Genomic DNA, 20,896 nt, shown 5'->3' with positions numbered 1-20,896 from the left:
TTTTAACTGAGATCATTATTCTTCAGAGTGGTGTAGCAAAGACAAATCTTTTATTTACCGAACCCTACGTCCTTTGCTTCCTCGACACAGAGCTAGATTTCATTTCTAACCCCTCTTGAGGTTGACTGAAATGTTCTAATGAATTTTGGCCAATGGGATGTGGGCAGAGACAAATTTCCCCATTACCAGGCCTGGCTCTTTAAAAATCTCCCATCAAAACCTCCCATACTATTTTCCATGCTCTTGTTCTTCCTTTGTCTGCCAATTGGAAGTGGAAGGTCCTATGGGCAGTTCTATCCCACAATGTCCACCAGTGGAGCCTGCTCCACATTGTCCCCACTTCTGCCTCTTTGGACTTTACCTTGGAAGTGAAATACAATTTTATTGTATTAAAGAATTGATATTTAGGTATTTCATGATCAATTAGTAAATGGATAATTAGTGAAAGGAGTTTGTAAAGGGAAATAATACATAATACATATTGTGATGTGTAGGTCTAGAAAGACTTCAATAACCTTTTCAGAATGAATTTAACTTATAAAAGACACAATGAAAGGAAGGGAGATAGGAAAATGGAAAAGGTAAGAAAAGTAAAAAAAAAAAAAAAACAAAAGAAGGAAGGGCAAGAGGGAAAGAAAAGGCCTGGACCCTTAATCATTTAATCATATGTGTATTTACTTTATCACCACCAAGTAAAGTAAATAAATTTTACAAATACACACACACACACGAAGTATAGAATCTAAGTATAGAAACCCAGTATAGAATCTTTCAAACATCATACAAACAGCATATTCAGAATGGATTCTAGTAATTAAATTTAGTCTCTGATAATAAATCATGTTTAATTTATGTATATGACCTTTCACAAAAGCATCAAAATAAAAAGACATTTAAAATAATATCAAAGATGCACTGACATTAAAGAAAAACCTTATTGCATAGAAAGTCATAGTCTAAGGGTTATGTAACTGTAAATGAGGAAAATAAAAAAGACATAAGTTCTACTTAGCTCCTTGGTTACGAGGCACAATGGTTCATAGTTTCATCCCTCCTTTTTCCGTGTCTTTTGCTCCATTTTGCTTTTTAAGAGACTTTCTTGTCATTGCACTCTTTACATCTTCCTATTGTGGTTGGGAAATAGGTCACATAACCTGGGTTGTTTTGAAATCTCTCTCTGGCTACACAGATTTGCTAAGAGTAGCCTAGCAACCATGATGATTAAATACTTCATCTTAGCAGTACTGGTTTGAAGTTACAAACCAAATTTACATACCTTATTTTGATAACATGAGATTTGATAAATCGACCCCCTCCAGAAGAACGTCGAAATATCCTAGACATCTGATTAAAAAAAAAAAAAAAACATATTAGTCTTAATAAAAATGTTACTCCTTGTGTTATCTAGAGACTAGAGGCAAAGAAAGTTTTCAGTTAATTCCTTGTCATGTAAATTGATTTTACGCAGTGGTAAGTCTTAACCTAAGTTTTAATTCTTATGGAACTGAACAACCTTAACAAAATTGTTCAACTTTGCTGTCTCTGTTAATCGAGATAATAACAACATCTGCCTCAAAGAGTTAATTTGAGACTCAAATAAAATTATGCCTCATATTTCAACCTGCTCTACTTTCTAGGAAATGACTCATGTTAGTTTTAATCACTATCAAATGAATTAAATATATGATATTTTTTTAAAAAGCATCTTTATCTCTAGAAAACCCCATCCCATTTCTGCACTCAATTCTGAGTATGGCATCTGGCCCACTATTCCAGGTTTGTTGATTTCTTAATGATTATGCCATTACTAGACCTTTTGTCACAACTTGCAGCATCCGTCATGTGACTCTGACACTTCTCATGTTGTTAGTCATATCTCTATGCCCTCAGGATTTCACAAGTGATACCAGGGTTGGTTATAAGTTTCACCACATATCATACCAACAGTATTTCATTCCTCAATTTTTCCAGACTGGACCTTTGAGATATTTTGTAAGTTCAGTGAACTGATTTGCTAAGGGGCCCTGATTCCCTAAAGGGAGCCTGGTTGATGGCTGAAGGTTGATCTTAGGGTCAAAGAATCCTGGACTAACAGACAGAAGTAAGAATGTGTGGACCCATATAAGTTTGTATAAGGTCCATTTTGGAAGCAATAGACCTTGCTCCCTATTACTACATCCTTTGAGAATAGGGGATATTATCTCCCTTCTCACAGGATTCTTCTCTCTCCTTGAGTCCTCTGAATTAGTAATAATGTCAAGTAGATTTGACTGCCTAAATATTAAATCTACCTCCCTTGCTTCTATCCCGTTGCTATGTCTAAAACTAGGCCCTCGGAAACCCATGTTTATGTGGTTCTACCCTATCTTCTTTCCCATTATTTGTTCCTTCCTAATGCTAACAACCAATGATGGTTCTACAATTCAAGCCTTGCTGTTACATTTCTGCTTCTAGCCCAATGTCTCCCTCAGTGAGTCCACAATCCTATCCCTTCATTGACTCTTGCTTTGCCCACTTTTGCTGCTTCCATGTTTTTCTCTCATTTTCTCCTTCATTTTAAGGTGCTTATTTTATCAAAGTTTATATGGAAAGCTTGAATTGGCATTAATATACACTCACTGACATTAAGTATGTGAACAGAGAGAAGCAAGTGAAACAAGATCAGCCATTTTATTTTATAAGACATTGAACAACTTACCTGAAAGATATTTAAAACAAGAAAGAGTAAAGAATATTTATAGCATAGAAAATCAAATTTACATATTTAGACACTGTGATACAGTTAACAGAGAATAGCTTTCTTAAAATTTTAACTCCTGATTCGGGAGGCCTCTGTAGGTTGAGGCAAGCCTCAGCAACTTGGTGAGACCCTCCGCAACTTAGATCCTGTCTCAAAATAAATTTACCAGGGGCTGGGTGTGTATCTCAGTGGCAAAGCACCCCTTTGTTCAATCCCCAGTATCGAAATCAATAATTAAATACAGATAAATTGTAACCTCTTTCTTGATTTCCATTAAGGTAGTACATTTTCTCAAAATAACAATGATGAATCTCTGATATCCTTTCCACCCACAACTGGGGTGAAACCACTGTCCAAATAACAAGATTCACCTTCCATTATTAACATATGGCATAAAACGATCATTTCTAGTTTGTATGTCGGTGATAAGTTTTCAATTTATCCACAGTTATAGAAAAGTTTTACTGAAAGGACAGTAATAGTAATAGCTGAATAGAAAATCAACCCTTTCACTGTTAAATCATCTCCCATGGTGCGCTCTGAATATTGAGGGTTTTCTTCCCTTAGTTGGATTCTCTGGTTTTCTCTCTGATGACATTAGGCAAAGTCCTTTCACTAGTGACTTCTCTTTCTGGATAGCTAGATCCACTGGGGTAGATATGACCTCTTTACTTCCTTTTAGCCCAGTTGAGCCTGCTGCCTGTTCTGGAATTCTGTCCCAGTTTATCCTCAAGATCTATTCCAAGTAGGAAAGGGTTTGAAAGAAGATACAAACTATCAATCCAGACCAGAGACCTATTATCCCAAGTTTAGCAGCAAACATGAAGATACTCCAATGGGAAAACCAAAAACATAATAACCAAGGGTGTTTCAGATAGCATCAATCTTGTTTTCCTGTACCTCTCAGGACTGTACCACAGGTGGCTCTAAATACATCAAAGAGATGAATAGGAGAAAAAAAAAAAATTTCCAGGCATTACTAGGTTCACAAGGGAAATGATATCTCTGGTGAATAATCCAAAAGTATATTCTTCAAAGCTGAAAGACAATCCCTACAAGAGGACACGCTGGCATACAGGAGAACAGTGAGGCAGGAGCACAGAGCCTGCCCAGCATTCCCTGCCCCAAGAGCATTACCCACACAGTCATTAGTTGCCACACCAAAACCATGGGACATCAACTAGACCACCACAGCCAGTTCATAAATGAAGGACTGGGTTCCTAGCTGTTCCACATCTATCAGTCCTGCCAAGAAGGGTTCAATCTCAAAAGTCCACTATTCCAAGCACATCACAAACATCCTGGGAAGTAGCTAGCTTGATGTTGGAGATCCACTCTTGGAAATAGTTCTTGTCAAACCTCCCCAAGTGTGGATGTAGAATTTTTTCCACCAAACAATGGCGAAAAAAAAAATAGAGCAGACAGGAAGAACTGGGAAGTGGTTTTGTTAGGCAGAACCTACCACCCCAAGGTCTAGTGCACACAAAAGCATATTCATGCTCACATTTTGGACATTTACTGCAGTAATGTCATGAGGCACAATGACCACCTTGCTTCATATATATCTTGTCTGCAGCTGAGCAGGAATGCTGCTGGAAGAGCAGGAATGAAAAATCACATAAACCTGGGCTATCCTGGAGATTCCAGGGTTTTAAGAGCTGGAGAATGTCCTCCGTATTGAAGAGGATAGCCCAGTAGGGTAGACCACATGACATCAAGATGAGGGTTCCTCTTTGAAGAATGATCCTCATGCATTTCATGTTCTTGTCTACAAAGGACTGAGACATTAGCGTGTCACAATCCAAAGCTAATTCAGATTCAGCTACATTCCCAACAGCATTCACCACCAAGACACCAAGTGTGACAGCATTTCCCTCCACTTTGCCCAGATGTCCAGGGAATATGAAACTGACACTGCTAATAAGAAACATCATGGATTATGCTAAGAACACAGAGCCTGAGAATGCTGCTTGCTCAGCAGCCTCCTGCCACCAGTCCTGGGTAGAGCGCCCTGGTGACCCTACAGGCAACCGTCCCAGTGGGGGATGCCCCGCCTCTCCTCCTGTACAAGCGAATTCTAGGGGACGGCCGCGGGGGTCCTCATGCGGACCTGCCCAGAGGCACCAGTGGCTGGGTGCCCACCCCAGGAGGGCGAGAGGCGGAGGCAGAAACTGCCTGCCCTGCCTGCTTAAGTCCCCACTGCACCACTGCCCCGGGAGATGCGTGAGCGGCACTGACCTCCCAGGCTCCCAACCCTCCCTCACCTTTTCCCTGCCGCTGCCAGACAGCTGGTCCCAGTCGTGATGGTCAGTGAATCCCAGGGTTGTGTGAGTTGGGGAAGGCAAGGCTTCTTATATACTGAATCAATCGCTCTCTTCTAATACACTAGCCTGGTTGGCACTTGAGTGATTTAGCACATTCAATTCCCTCTTCTGATAACACAACTTTTGCCCCCAGGGCAAATTTCTTCAGTTAAAACTTTACTCTCCTTGAGAAACTCCAATGACATCTTAGTTAGCTTCAACTTACCCTCCTTTATTTAGGCCACCCCGGCATCTTGCACATGATTCTATTATAGCAGTTATTGCGCTGTTGTATAGTGTTTCTCCCAGTATAGATTATGAGCTGTGTGAAGTCAGGAGTGTGTCTGATTCATCTTTGTATTTCCAGGGCTCCACACATTGTCAGGCCTAGAGTAAACACTCCAGGCATGGCTGATAAGTAAATGAACGAATGAATAAACGAGTTTAATTAAGAATCAACAACACAGTACAGTTGCCAAGCGTTAAATGTAACTCCCTGCAACGTGGGAGGAAACCCCAGGGATAAGTTCACAAGAATGGTGGGTTATTCCAAGGGTTGCAGTAGTTCTGAATCAAGCCAGGTAGGCTTTCACTGAGCTGTTATTTCCATATTTCAAAGAATGTGGAGAAACATCAATTTTAATCTCCCTAGAACTTCATTAGATAAATGTCCTCTGAAATTTTGAACTGTTTCTATATGACACTTTGGGAAAGGATGAGGAATCTGTCATATCAGAGTATAAGAAAATACCAAGAATCTGTTTGAACTCTGATGTGATCAAACCCTGGTCTCCTAAGGTGTTGACTTCTATTTAAAGATGTATAGAACCTAGTAAAGTACAATGTTGTTTAAACTTCACACTACCTTGGGAGGAAAGTATTATTCTCATCAACCCATTTTTAGATGAAGAAATTGAGGCTCAGGAGGCTTAAACTTGTTTAAGGTGGTACAGGAAGAGGTGGTTCTGGGATGCGAACCCTGGGAATCTGGCTTTAGACCCTGTGTCAACTACAGTGATTGGCACTGAAAATCCTTAATTACTTATACTTGAAGACAGATGTTCAGTTCTGAGGGAGGAGGATAATTTTACTAGTTATTATTTCACTTTAAAAAAGATAATGGCTATGGGCTGATAAAATTATTCATTTGCCTTAAACCAGATCCTAATTGTAGTACTTGATTTGAACTCCAGCATTAGAAAACAAAATATGCTTGAAACGATGTGTGTGGCTCTGACTAAGAAGTCTGGTACCTATCCAGTTACTGTTTTTGGCAAGCCTGAGCTTGCATCTTTCCTCTGGCTGAGAACTGCATGCACATTAAGTCTTTAAGAAAGATCAGTAGTTATGAGATGCTGGCAATTACTAGATGCCAGCTAGGGAATCCCTCTGAGGTCCATCCATGGAAATAAGTCAAACTCTGTTGGATTCCTACTACTTTCAGTGGAATATATACCAGCAAAGGATAAATAAATCAACAAAACTGATTCTTTTCCCCTTTCTACTCCAGGAAAGCTTCCAGCTACCTCAAAGGGATTTCCTTTCCTCTGATTCCAGAAAATACTGATCATTCAAATCACACATTTTGAAAATTATATGCTACACTGTGGAAGTTCTGATATTGTTATGTTGTTATCTAAAATTTCAATTTTGTATTCTTTTCCTTACATAAACTTCCATATAGAAAAAATATTATAAACTCCTTTAGGGAAAGATTTTATAATACTTTACTGACCTTGGCATTCTTCACAACTTTGCCCAAGGTAGGTGTACAGTAACATTTTCATTAATGATTAAGTTTTCAGCTGTGGTGCAGCTTAAACAACATTATGAAGAAAAAAATATATGGTTTTTGTATGCCTTGGTGACTCTTTCATTATATGTGTATCTTTTTTCTATTTTTCCCATTTAATTTTTCATTCAACACAATCAATGATGAATCTCCAATGTTGATTCACTATGATAGACACTGGATAAAGTATTGAACAAAAAGATATAGGCCCCAAATTCATAGAATGGAGAGAGAGAATCAAAAGACATGAATTCTCAAAGACCATTAGTAAAGTAATATAGGATAATAGCTAGGGAACTATAGTATAGGAAGGGCTCTGAAAGTAGGTGATGTTTAAGTGATATTTGAAGTATAAGCAGTCACCAACAGAAAGCAGGGTCATGGGGCAATCTTCCAAGTAGAAAAAAAGTGTACAAAGAATTCTAAAGAAGGCCAATATTGGTGGAGCACAGATAGCAAGCAGGAAAGTATAGAAAATGCAGAAATTATAGCCACCGTTAGTGAGGAGTTTGAACTTTAAGTACATTTGGAAGTCATTTGTTAAATTTTAAGCAAATAAATAACAAAATATGTTTTCAAAGTTCTTTCTGACTGCTATGTAGATAAGATGTTAAAGGGATCCTGAGGTGAAAGCAGTAACCGTGAATTGTCTATGTAAAGGAAGATACTAGCTAGGTACAGAATAGAGAGAATTAGATAGAAGTAGAAACATGACTTGTGAATGGATTAGACTTGAGAATAAGAGAAATGTAGGTATTCTAGCAACTAGGGAGAGTGATGACATTTATTGAAAAGGAACCAAATGAGAGAGTGAGAAAATGGGAGAGAAAATAATTTTCAAGAATGAAATTTAGTCATCATAACTTTGAAATGTCCATGAGAGATCCAAGTGGAAATGTTGAGTAGATCATAGAATGCCCAGGTGTGACACAGCTTTATCCAGATGGCTTGAAGGGAGACAAACTTTTCCCCTTTTCCCACACCCCATAAGGGTGTCACAATTTCATCCTCTTGGTAACAGTGTTCCAAATTAGGCCAACGAGATGACAAGATTATTTCTTCAAAAATTCATTAAAGGCCAATTTTGGAAAATTGTCTTTTACTGCTTAAATTACTAACCTAGGAAAATGTAAATATAAAGCAGTTATTAGCTGTCTTAACTGTCATGTAGAGAATAATCAAAAGGAGGAATAAAAACCCAAGGGCTTGGTTGATCTCTTTAACCCAGTCATACCCAAGGCCAGATAAGTCTTTAGGTTTTCCAGGAGTCTTCACTTTATTTATCTAAATATCTTTACTTTGATTTGTTAATTTGGCTTATGTTATTTGCCACCAAGAGTGTCCTATTATGGAAATTTTCGGAGGAGATCATTTACAGATGACCAGAAGAAAGAGAAGCAAAGCCAGAATCATACCTTGAATGATCTAGAGGCCTGGGCCAATGAGGATTTAATGTTTATAGTTGCTTAGCAAGCAAGCAAATGACATATGTCTTTTTTTTTTTTTTGCTGTACTGGGGATTGAACCCAGGGCCTTGTACTTGTAAGGCAAGCACTTTACTAACTGAGCTATATCCCCAGTCCCCAAATCCTTTTTTATTTGTAATTTTCTCAAGAAGTTGGATTCACCTATATATTGATGAATTGTGATGAAAGCAGAGTTGCAGCATGTATTTACTCTCAACCCAAATTGCAGTTAGTGGATGTGTGTACACATCCCCCAGTCTCTGTAAGTATTGACTGATATCAACTCACACCTGCACTTCTCCAGAGGCTTGCCCTTGCCTGACCTGAACCTCGCCCAGGGATGTCTGGGAGATTATGCTCCACCTTCCCTGGGAAAAACTTTTCAGTATAAAACAAACAGCCCAGCCCTCATACTTTTGCATAGAACCACCTCTGTGATGTGCTCTAAGTCCCAGCCCTCCCAGAGAAATCAGACTGAGGCAGCACTTTTGAAACCACATCTTTGTCTAGCTTCTTCCTTTGCCCTTTTCTGATGTCTTAACTTCCTTACAATGTTTTTCTGAAAGCTCTTAATGAAACATTTAACCAAGAACCTTCAATCACAGATCCTGCTTTCTTGGGTTCCAACCTGTATAAGAATAACTCAATTGGAGCTAGAGAATGTTGTGCTATTTCAATGTTTCTATATTTCTTTTTGGAAGACCAGTGATCTCACATCTCTAACTTTAGATGATCCAGGAAAATATTGAAAAAACTTTAATATTAACTTTAGTATTCAGTGTCTACGAGGAGTTTTTGTATTGCAAATGTTATTTCCTTGAATTAAGAAAAAAAGATAAGAACTTAAAGATAGTCCCTCAAAATATGTTGCAATTTTTGAACAAAAAGAATCCTACAAAGAAGGATTCATGGAAGCTATTACTGAAATATGAGGTTAGAAAAGTATAGAGCCAACATCTGTGGGCTCTAAATAATGTCTTTATTGACATTAAAAATGCTGCATAGTAGAAGGGAGTCATGGGAATTTTCCAGTCTTCATTTTGAAAACCATTTACCACCCAACTATAATAACTGGCATGTCATTCATTTATAGTTAAATTTTCGGATTATTCTGAGAATGTCTTTATAAAGCAAAGCCAATGTATTATAGAGGTCATGGAAAAATATCAGAACTGCTATTGATATTTATTTTTGTCTAAACAAGTTTTTACAGCTTTGGAATGTGGACTCCTTGCAAGAATTCACTAATTACCTGCTGTTCCCAAGAAGAAAATGGAAATGGGGCTGTTTTAGAATGACATCTAGCACAGTGTTAGTCTTGGGATGAGTACCCATTAAGTCCTTTGTGCATTGCATCAAATTAAAGAGTCATACTGTACCCCTTAAACTTAAACAAATGAGCGATTCTCACCATGTAAACAATTACTATCTTGTTTTAATTACTCTATTTTTAAATGGTAGTTTTTAACTCTGCCAAAACCAATGAAGTATTGTTGAAATGTACATCCAGTTTTTAAGCAAAAGAGTTTCATGGCAAACCCTTCTACACTTCGGACTCTGGGATTTCAGGTGGGCTTTGGGGAAGAGAAAGATGCTAAAGACAATGACTATCTTTAACATTTCTTTTCCTGAAGAAACATGATTTAAACTAATAATAACTTAAAATATTAAGAGATTGTTAGAGATGGATATAATGTTTATTTACCAGCTCTTTTCTTGACCATTAATAAAACATAGTATGATTTCTTTAAAGTACTGGATTTGACAGATTCTAGAGTATAGCATTCTCTAAACATTCATTAAACACATACTTTAGCAAATTAATTAATGAATTGATGGCTTAATAGGTCAGTGGATAGATAAATGAGTCATAGGCTATGTTTTTATATCATTATCTTCAATAATCATGAAAGTCAAATCCTTACTTGTTCAGAATGGAAAGAGTCTATTAAAAAGTAAAAAAAGAATCTGCAAAAAGGAATAGTAGTTAAAACTGAAAGAAACATGATAATTTCTACATTTCTGAGACACTAATAGTCTAGCAGTTTCTGGTGATAAAAGATGAAAGACCAACATGTTTTTGTCATCACAAAAGACACTGGAGTCAGCTAGAAAACTTATTCTTGCTTGCTAGCACAGACCCTTCCTGTATAAAACCTTAATTCTACTGACTGTCCTTGAAGATCGTTGAAGTTTCATGAGCAATGATAAGAGGAAAAGGAAATACAATATTCTGGAGTATGCAGGTATTGTTATGAAAAATAATTCTAGGAACTAGGAAATTTTTAAATGGTAGTTTTTGACACATGTAAATGAAGAGATTTTGGTTCAGAATGACAGAATGACCACGTAATTTCTCTTTTTTGAAGACATGATTAAATTATGTTATGTATCAAAATAGGGTTAAACCCATGATGCTGACAAAATTAAAAGAGATTTCTCTAGTGTATAGAGAGATTCAACTCATGCCAATGTGGGGGACTGATAAAGTGGGGGAAGACACAGACTAGACCAGTGTTTCTTACCCTTGACATTATTAACATTTGGGGCCAGATAATTCTTTCTTGTGGGAAGGGAACCTGTCCTGTTGAATTGTAAGGTCTTCAGCATCTCCTTGACCTCTACATACTACATGCCCTTAACACCCCTCCACACAGTGTGACAACAAAAAATTTTCTCCAGCCCTTGCCAAACCTTCTTTTGGAGACAAAATTACTCCTTATTGAGAACTACTAGGTAGCACTATGAGTCAAGAGAATTCAGCCAAGGAAGAATTTATCTTTTTTGAAAGAATAAAAAAAAAAAACAAAAACACCAAAAGAAGCTCAGTCCATGGAACCAGTAAGTACAAAAAAGAGTGGGGTAAAGAAGAGAGAGATTACAAAAGCCAGTCACTTTTACATTGAAAATCAATAAGAAAATGTACCTTTTAAAGATAGTAATTAACAATGACAAAAAAATAAGTACCTAGGATTAAATCTAAAGATGACTAAGACTTAAGGAAACAATGTTTTATTGAAAACATCAAATAAATTCTAAAGAAATGAAGATATCAATTATCTTTACATTGAACTCTTGATTCGAAGCAAGTTAAATCAAAATCCCAATATGAAGAGTTTCTTGTGTGTGTTACTTGATATAGAAAAACAAAGAACCAAAAATACCTAAAATACACTTGAAGAAGAAGATGATAACCCCAAGTGTACTGGGTTGGATGGTTGCACCTTGAAAGAGCTGAATCCAGGAATCCATGAATATGACCCTATTTATAAAGGAATCTTTGCAGATGTAAATAAGTTAAGGATCTTCAGGTGAGAACATCGTAGATTATCCAGGGAGGCATCGAGTCCAAGGACAAGGGCCCTTATCAGAATGGAAAAACACTGAGAGAAGAAGGCCATGTGAAGATGGAGACATAGATTAGAGGTTCCATTTTATGTAGCAACAAGTCAAGAGATGCCTGGAATTGTCAGAAGCTTGAGAAGGCAAAGATCCTCCCCTAGAGTCTTCCTAGAGATTGTTGACATTTCAATTTCATATTTCTGGTCTCCAGAACTGTTTGAGAATAAATTTCTGCCATTTTAAACCACCTAACTTTGTGGTCATTTGCTACAGCAGCCCTAATAAACCAATATAATAGGGACCAAAGCTTGTTGTCAGGCAATAGAGGTCAAAGTATTGTGGGTGGTAATGACACAATGAGAAACAAGGCAGCCAATGGAACAGGTTGGAGAGCCCAGCAACACTCAGTTCACTTAAGGAAACTTGTTTTGTGGGAGAGATGGCTTGGCAGATCAGGCAAAGAAGGATTGGGTATTCAATCAGTAGTTTTAAGGGAACTGCTTACTGTGTAGGGAGGAAAATCCCTAAATTCAACTGACATGCAAATAGCAATTCTATACTGAATAAGTCTTAAATGCAAAAAGCAAAACCAAGATTTTTGGGGGGACAGATATCATCAGAATAAGGATTTCTTATACAAACAAAAAAAGGCATTGATAGGAAAAGAGTGATACCTTTAACTATTTCAAAATTCAGAACCTCTGTTCATCTATTTATAAATACAATGAAAAGGTAAGTCACAAATGAAAATCATGCATTTAATACATATAATGGACAGAGGATTCATTTTCAGGAAAACGTGTTTCTAATAAATTTTAAAAAGACAAAGATGCAATAAGAAATGGGCAAAAATCACGAGTAAGCATTTATAAAGATGACTTACAAATAGTCGATGGTCATTGATGAATCTCACTAATAATTAGAAAATACAAATGAAATCCATTTAAGTGCATAACTAAATTTGAGGTTGATACCAAGAATTGTAGACATACGACATCCTTTTATATGATCCTTTAAGCACTCTCAAAGACAAAAGTAACCAGAATGATAAGGTGAGTATGCCAATTCTATATCGTTAAAGAGGGCTAAAGAAAATGACTCAAATAACTCAAATCAGAGTTAAAAACAGGGAAAATATGTTTCAACAACACTTTCCTAAGCTAATTAGTTGTCTACTCTATAATCTGCTACATATATTTGCTGGTGCAGAATACCATTCTAAATTTTTATAATATTTCATATTTGTATAATTCTTACAGCTGTCTGGCCTAAATTCTGCATTAGCTCCATTTTACAGTCAAAGAAAATTGACACGGAGAGACCAAGTTCTACATTCAAAGTGGTAGAAAAATTAATTCATAAACATTTAAATTTACTGTTGAGCTCACCATTCTTTCAATCTGATGACTCCTTTCTGTAAATTCTCTTGAGGATCTCATTGCGTAATTTTCTTTATATTTGATATTTGTGACTTTAAAAGAGGCAAGATAATAGAATGATTTATCATCTGAAAGATAAAATAAATGAAGGATTCATGGTTAAAAGTAACCAACCCTTTGTTTCTACCCTGGTAAAAAGCTACTATGATGCAATATATTTCCCCTTAGGACAAAAATCATTGTAGATACATTTCAAATATTTTCTAATTTCATTATTGCAGCCAGTCAAAATAAAAAATTCAGGTCCCAAAATACACCTACCAAATACTTCATTTATACATGCTTATGCATATTACAATTTTCATACATTTGGGCATGCAACAAACAATGGAAAGTGAATATGAACACAATGGCTGAAAAGTCATGTAAAATAATTTATTTCCTCAAATAATTGTTAATGTACGTATATCACACATAAACTGTCATATGAAGATATGTCAATTAAACTATGATTTTTTTCTGTACTACTGCTAAGCTTAGTTAAATAGAACTCTGTATTTATTGTTTTCACTTTCTTGTTTCCCATTCACTGTAAATCTACTCCCAATATACTACTCAAACAGTCATTATCAAAGACAACGGTTATATATTTAGTGTTTACTGTTTTTGGTTTCTTCTTTGTTTTACTCCTTGATTTTTTTTTTTGCAACCTCAGTCATGTTCTTTGAAACATTATCTTTGACTCTATGAAGCCATGTGGTTTTCTTTCATCCTTCTTAACCACTTCTCATTTACAATGGAAAGCTCTTTATTTCTGTCCTTATTCTTCCCTTCCTAAGGTCCAATCCTTGGTGCAGATATTCATACTACGCACTTCTCAGTGATCTTAATTGGAATAACCTGAACCACTATTTGTTGGTATCCCCTAAATTTTGATCTCCAGACTAAACTTTTGTCATGAGTTTCAATTCCGTATCAATTCACTTCAGAAGAATATTCACTGTACATTCACTGTACCTCAAATACTATTTCAAAAGTGAAATAATCATTTACTCCTTCCATAACTCAAACTGTTCAACTCCTATATTTATTTTTGTGAACAGTACTATCATCCATGTGGTCACTCAAGACATGTCTTCATCCTCATTTCCAAGCTCAAACTAATCTTTCAGTCTTTAAATCCTATGGATGCAGCCCATTTTAATCACTCCAGTCTTTCACTCCATCTGCAGGAGCTACATCCTTAATTCAGGTTCTCATTAACACCACCTAATGCTGATCTAAATCAAAATGACTTTTCTATCAAAAGTAAATTTCTCATTTATGTTCTCTATCTTAAATTATAATCTACTTCTACAATCTACTTTATCACTCAGACTAGAAATCTTAATCTTTGATTCTTTCCTTGTTAATCATCAGGTTTTGACAATGTTACCAACTAAGGTTTTTTTTTTTTTTAAATCCACCATCCTCACAAATTCTGCTACCACCACTGCATGATCCAGTTCATACCTTCATCATTCGTTGCAAAACATAATAGCTTTTTGACTAGTACTCCTGCCTTCAGTCTTGCTTTCCTCAAATTCATTCTCCAGAGTGATCTACTAGACTGCAAATTTGACAATATCACTTCTCCAACTAAATCATTAATCATTGTCAATGGGAATGACTTATGGAGATTTTCTAGCCCTGGAGCCTGCCTACCTCTTCAGTATACTCTGCCATGTTCTCCTTAGAATTTATGTTAAAACCTCAGCAAACTGTTCGTATTTGTCTGTGTTTTCTCTGCTGTTCTCTTTCCTTAGGATTTTACTTCTGTTAACACTTTGACTGAAAATGCCCTTCCTTAGGAATGCCTTTTCTCTGGACTTCTCCAATCCTATCTTTGATGTCAACACCTATCAAGAAACCTGTCATCCAGACTGAGATGGGGACTTCACCTATTTAGCTAAGTATAGCTTTTGGAACTCTCTTTTGGAAAGCTCTCCTTTGCACTTGGCACAGCATCGTAAAGCTCTGTAGATGGTAGTACAATAGAATGTCAGCCTCTGGTAGGAAGTATTGTGCCATTTTTCATTCAAAGGGGAGGCAACATTTCAGGTAATATTAACAGAAAGAATAGTACCTTCAACATTTTAAGTAATGAAATAATATATATTTCAATATTGTATATTTATTAAGTGCATAATATATCAGATGCTGCACCAAATATTCTAATTTAGGTTTTCATTTTTAAATATTTTTAAGATTATAAATGCTACATTGGAAGTCAAGAGAAGTATTTATAAGAGAATAAACATAATCTATAACCCAAATACCTAGAAATAATTGATATTATTATATATTTTGTTTTATTTTTCTCCTGTTAAAAATATTGTTTACTTGGCTGAGGTGCATTATCACCACAATTTTTTATCTTCTTTCTTCCATTTACAAACCTGATACTAAGCATTTTCTTACTTCTTAAAAAATTATATTTTATTCATCCAAAATTAATTGAAAAAGTGCACCAGGAATGATAGATTACCCCAATAATTTATGTTCCATTTTGTTGTTTTTCTGCTTGTTTTTATTTTTAAGATTATGGCTTAATTCTTATTAATGGATGAATGAATAAATAAATAATATTTACCAGGCCTGACAGACACTAAGCTGCCCTGTGTATTGCCTTATTAAATTTAATAGATTCAAGCTACTTATCTATTCACATCTTGATAAAATTTCATAGCTGAAGTCCTATTACAAAAAGATTAAAATTGAGATGTGAAGGTCCAATTCTAACTCCTATATTCTTCAAAATTTGATGCAAATCTATAAGGTAAGATTTACTTTTACCCTTTAGCAAGAAATATAATAATCAATCCCAAATAATCCTAAAAATTAATCCAGATTATAAAAATGTTTGTTGAAAAAATATAGTTTATTACATAATTCCAATATCTAACAACCAAATAACAACAACAACAAAAATAAAACAACCAAAATAAGCCCCCCAAAAGCAAACAACTTTTGAATTCAAAGTTTGAACTTTCCTAGTTAATGCCATATTTCTTGTGAATGCTTATAGTAGTTTTAGCTTTATTGGTTAATCTTAAAAGACCCTCAAATAGTTGTATAGTATGAAGTTATCATAATCATGCATATACATATATGCCATGAACTTTTCCACTGGCACAAGATATTTGCAATAGGCAATGAATATATATTTAGAAAGAACTATTCAAAATCAAAAAGAAATGACAGATGACTCAAAAAATGAGAAAAACTTAAGCCCTTGGCAATAAACCCAAATGAACAATTGATACATGGATAGGTTCTCAACATTGTTGTTGCTCAGTCAAATACAATTAAAGTTACAATGAGAACACTACAACCTCACCAAATTAGCAAATACAAAATGGTATGTAATAGTAAATGCAGGTGATGAAATATGGAGCTATGGAAACTGCCACGAAGTGCTGGCAGAAAAATTTGGTATTATTCATAAAGATAAAAAAGCACCTACTCAATGATCCAGCAAGTAATTATATATACCTACATAGGCAAATTCTTGCATGTGTTTACCAAGATACAGGCATAGGAAGGTTCATAGTGGTGCTATTCTAATGCCTAAAGCCTGAAACAATTCAAATGTCCACAAACAATGAATAAATAAGTTAATTATGGAATATTTAAGACAATTATGGAACATTTAAGACAATGTCCTAGCCAAAAATAATGCATCAAAGCTGCCCACATCAAGGTGGATGATTTTTACAACAGTTTTCAGTAGAAGCCAGCTTCAAAAAGTATGTTAAATGTTGTTATATTTAATGGTTAAATGAGATTTTACTTTTTTTGCCAAAATAAAATAAGGATCCAAATAAAAATCCTGAGGATAAATACCAGAGAAGTTTATCAGTCTTTTTATAATGCTGAGTAGTAAACTTCAGAGACATGAATTCTACCAAGCACTGCTATGATTTGGAAGTGGTTTGTCCCCCAAAATGTGTTCATGTGTTAGATTCTTAGTGTCCATTGTGGTGAGATGAGAGGTGGTGGAAATTTTAAGAACTGGAGCTTGGGGCTGGTGTGATCCCTAGCACTGCAAAAAAAATAAAAAAAGAAAGAAAGAAAAAAAAGGGGGTTTTGTGAAAGGTAATTAACTCATGGGGGAACTACCATAGAAATTAATTAATACTTCTGTTGTAGAGTGAGCTAGTTCCCTAAAATAAAATGTGCTGTTTTAAAGAGTAAGGATGTTTCCCCCCAAATTTCTAGCTTCTTATTTCCCCATGTGATCGCTTCCTCATGTGCTCCTGTCATGATGTCATTAACCATATTGTGACCCAGTGAAGGGGGCACTCACCAGATGCCAAACCAAGACACAGCCCATCTTGGATTTTTCCCTTCTAAACTGTAAGCTAAATATCCAGCAAACATCCAATTTCAGGTATTTTGCTACAGCAACAGAATAGGGACTCAGACAAGTACTTGAGTCAATAACAGAGAAACTGCTTTTTAAAGCAATACCCAATTAGCATAAAAATTATAAAGTCATGAATATAAGAGAGAAAAAAAAAACATTCCTTAATATCCAAAAGTTGATCTGGTACTGTTAGCTGGGTCTTGAAATTCTGTTTGAACATCAGGATCAGACAAAGCCCTTCCGTGGTCATATTAGACAAGACTAAAACAAGACCATTCCACGGTATGACTGAATTCAAAGACAAGAACCTTATTCAAAGCCACAAAGTAAAGGAAAAACAGAAGAGAAACACCCCCATCCTGGTTAATATGGGTGACTGCTGCTTCTTTAATCCTTAATTGCAACTTCAGCTTCGTTTTATTGTTCTTTGCCTCATAGATGAGATTTATTATAATATCCAATCCTAGCACTCTTCCAGCTTTTTGACAGCATCCAATCCAGAGGAAAAACATAGTTCCTTCAACTTTCCCCCAAATTACACAACACAAAACAAAATTTTACAGTGCATCCTTCTAAATAATCTCTTAATGAGCAGCCCTGTGGTTTTCCATAGGATATGCCCTTCCCTGAAACCACTAATAGATGTGTTCCTCATGATCTGTGGCTGGAAGGCATTGGTAAACTAAAGGTATTCTAAGAGTTGCTGGATTATTTTATTATTTCTTATTTTGAAATGACCCAGTTTTAATGGGTTGTGGATAATTGGTCAAAATTTTAATACAGCGAAAACCAGTTTCATAACTACTGAGCTCTTTAGGATCAAAATAAGTTCATCAAATATACTTCAACCCTGGTGACTTAACTTTTATCCATAATTCTGCTAAAATTCTTATTTCCATTGTAATTATTACACCCACATATTTTTCTTCTTCTGTCTTTAGACCTACTCATTTACAATCTTTAAAAGCAATATTTAAAAACATAAGTTTTCCTTTCATTATTGTCCTGGTTACGGAAATGTGACTTCTTCATTGACTCCTTTGTGCTATGAAAATGTGTATTTCCATTATAACTCTAACTTATCTCAACTTGCTTATCCTCTGTCATAGTTCATCTTCTGCCTTTAATAAATGCCCATTTCAGAAATCTCTTCAGTTATCCTCAGGGAATGTCCTAGTACTGGATCTCTCAAATCCTTGACTGTTAATTGCAGGATTAGCCTCTTATTGCTGCTGTTTAGTGACTCAAGCTAATACATGCTTACCTTGTACATTTCTGGAGGTTAGGAGTCTGAGGTCAGGGCTAAAATCAGTGTGTTATTCCTTCTGAGGCTCTAAGGGGAACACCTGTCTTGCCTTTTTCCAGAGGCTATCCTCATTACTTGGCTCATGCCCTGCATCACATTATCCCATTCTCCCTTTCTGGTGTAGCACTGACTTTTTTCCCTTTCTTTTATAAAGACCCTTATACTTATATGTAGGGCCCTTCTAGAAAATTCAGAATAGTCTTTCCATCTCAACATGTTTGGAGATGTTTGGAAGGAGGTAATCACAAATTCTGAAGATTAGGATGTGGACACCTTGGGATGAGGATGGGACATTTATTCAGTCAATGACAACCTATAAGGGAGATTCTTTGGCACATTTTTTTCTAGTATTATTATTATTATTATTCCTTCCTTCACCTTTTCTTTTTCAAACACCTGTAACAATGGGGCTGATGGGTATTTTAAACACAAAACTCCTTGGGTACTTTCTAATCCAAAGGAAATATGAACAAGAAAAAAAAAATTATAGAGGGTAACTTCACTTGTGTTTTTATCTTATGAGAGTCTAAGAAATGGATATTATCAATCCCCCAAGAAAGTGGGTAGAAGGTAAGCTGAGAATGTTTAACAATATATTTTTTTCTTCTGGAGTTCTTTCAAGTGTGGTTTTATTGTTATAACTGGCATGGGTGCCTAAATTTTCAGGTAAAGTTTCAATAATCATGTGTAATTACAAACTACAAATCAAAGGCCAAGGTAAATGAATCTTAGTTGATTATCATTTGGCTTCTTTGTGATACTGACTATCCATTTCTCCATTAACTAGGAATTAATTCTGAACTTTCCCCATCATGAAACAAATCTAGTTTTGCTTGATTTCTAGTCACTGAAGACTTTTTTTTTTCAGTTGAACTTTTATCACTTAAGGCAACTGAATAATATATTGATTCTGATTATACAGTATATTAAACATCATAGGATATTACTTGTCTTTATTCTAAAGATTTGTTTTTACTCTTCTTTCTTTTTTTATGTGTGTTTCTTATAGAGGCATTTACCAATGTACTATTTGTTTAAACCTCTACTGGGTAGAAATACATAGCACTGAGTTAACTGTGGGAGCAAAATACAATTGAACAATTAAAATATCAATATCATGCAGATGCCATTTTTTATACAACCGAGAATTTCAAGTCACTAAGTCATACAGTACTTGGGAAATAGAAATGTGACCTGGATACTTACCCTCAATAACAAAATGAGTAACAATACCAATTGAAATTCCTATGATGGCTACAATTGCCAATGTGAAGAGAGCTAGCCTTATCGGGTCCCAAAACTGTTGTCTTCTTTGATATTCAACTCGTGGATATTCAGCTTCTGAAATTTCAACTGGTCTGTGAGAACAGAAAAAAAAAAAAAATCAGTAAGACAATTGAGAAATACGTTGCACTTCTGCTTTATGTCCACTTGCTATGACCCTCTGAAAAATAGCTTCCTTTGCAAAACAACAATGAGATGCTTAAACCTGGAAAAGGACACTGGGTTTTAATTTGCATACATTCCCCAATATCACAACACAGTACAAATTTTAAAGTTCTACTGATATAGACATTCAAGTGATAGTGTTGCTCCACTACATTGTGTCTGGCATACTGGGAATTTGAAATTTTGGAAGTGAAACACAAAGACTCACTTTATAAAAATGTAATTTAGAAATAATATTTTGATGTTATTTAAATAAGGGAACTTTAAGCAACAAAGTTGTATAATATTCCCACCAGTTTTACTTGGTTAAAATAAGAGATTTTAATATGACCATTGTGTAAATGACCTTTAAAAAATTCTTAGTGGTGAAATTTTATCTTATTTCAGTTAGAATGGTAGCCATTAAGAATATGAACAATGATTAATACTGGAGAGGATGTGGAGAAAAGGAACACTTTTACACTATTAGTAGGAGTGTAAGTTAGTACAATCACTATGGAAATCAGGATGAAGATTCCTTAAAAGACTAGGCATGGAACCACCATATGACCCAGCTATACCAATCCTCCATATTTATCCTGAAGCATTAAAGTCATCATACTATAGCAATACATGCATTCCCATGTTTTAGCAGCCCAATTCACAGTAGTGAAATTATGGAACCAGCCTACAGTCCATCAGTGGATGAATAGATAAAGAAAATGTGGTATA

At 35.5% G+C, this 20,896-nt stretch overlaps 1 protein-coding gene and 1 pseudogene across 5 annotated transcripts in view; both read right to left on the bottom strand.

Annotated features, from left to right (window-relative positions):
- The window catches only part of LOC306669132 (transmembrane protease serine 11F), a 98,519-nt gene that overhangs the window by 23,398 nt on the left and 54,225 nt on the right, over positions 1-20,896 (bottom strand). For all 4 annotated transcript variants that reach the window (XM_079153011.1, XM_079153013.1, XM_079153010.1 and 1 more), the window contains 3 exons: positions 19,943-20,094; positions 13,032-13,150; positions 1,277-1,344 (listed from right to left, as the gene is read on the bottom strand). In XM_079153011.1, coding sequence (XP_079009137.1) covers positions 1,277-1,344; positions 13,032-13,150; positions 19,943-20,094 — 339 coding nt within the window. The remainder of the gene's footprint in view (positions 1-1,276; positions 1,345-13,031; positions 13,151-19,942; positions 20,095-20,896) is intronic.
- On the bottom strand, positions 3,304-6,824 carry LOC306669279 (multidrug and toxin extrusion protein 2-like; annotated as a pseudogene). Its single transcript has 2 exons — positions 6,779-6,824; positions 3,304-4,760 (listed from the first exon to the last, which is right to left on the bottom strand). The product of its transcript is annotated as a multidrug and toxin extrusion protein 2-like (transcript).

This window comes from Sciurus vulgaris (genome assembly GCF_902686455.1).
Source record: "Sciurus vulgaris genome assembly, chromosome: 9".
NCBI lineage: Eukaryota > Metazoa > Chordata > Mammalia > Rodentia > Sciuridae > Sciurus > Sciurus vulgaris.
This window is presented reverse-complemented; position numbering and strand designations above follow the sequence as displayed.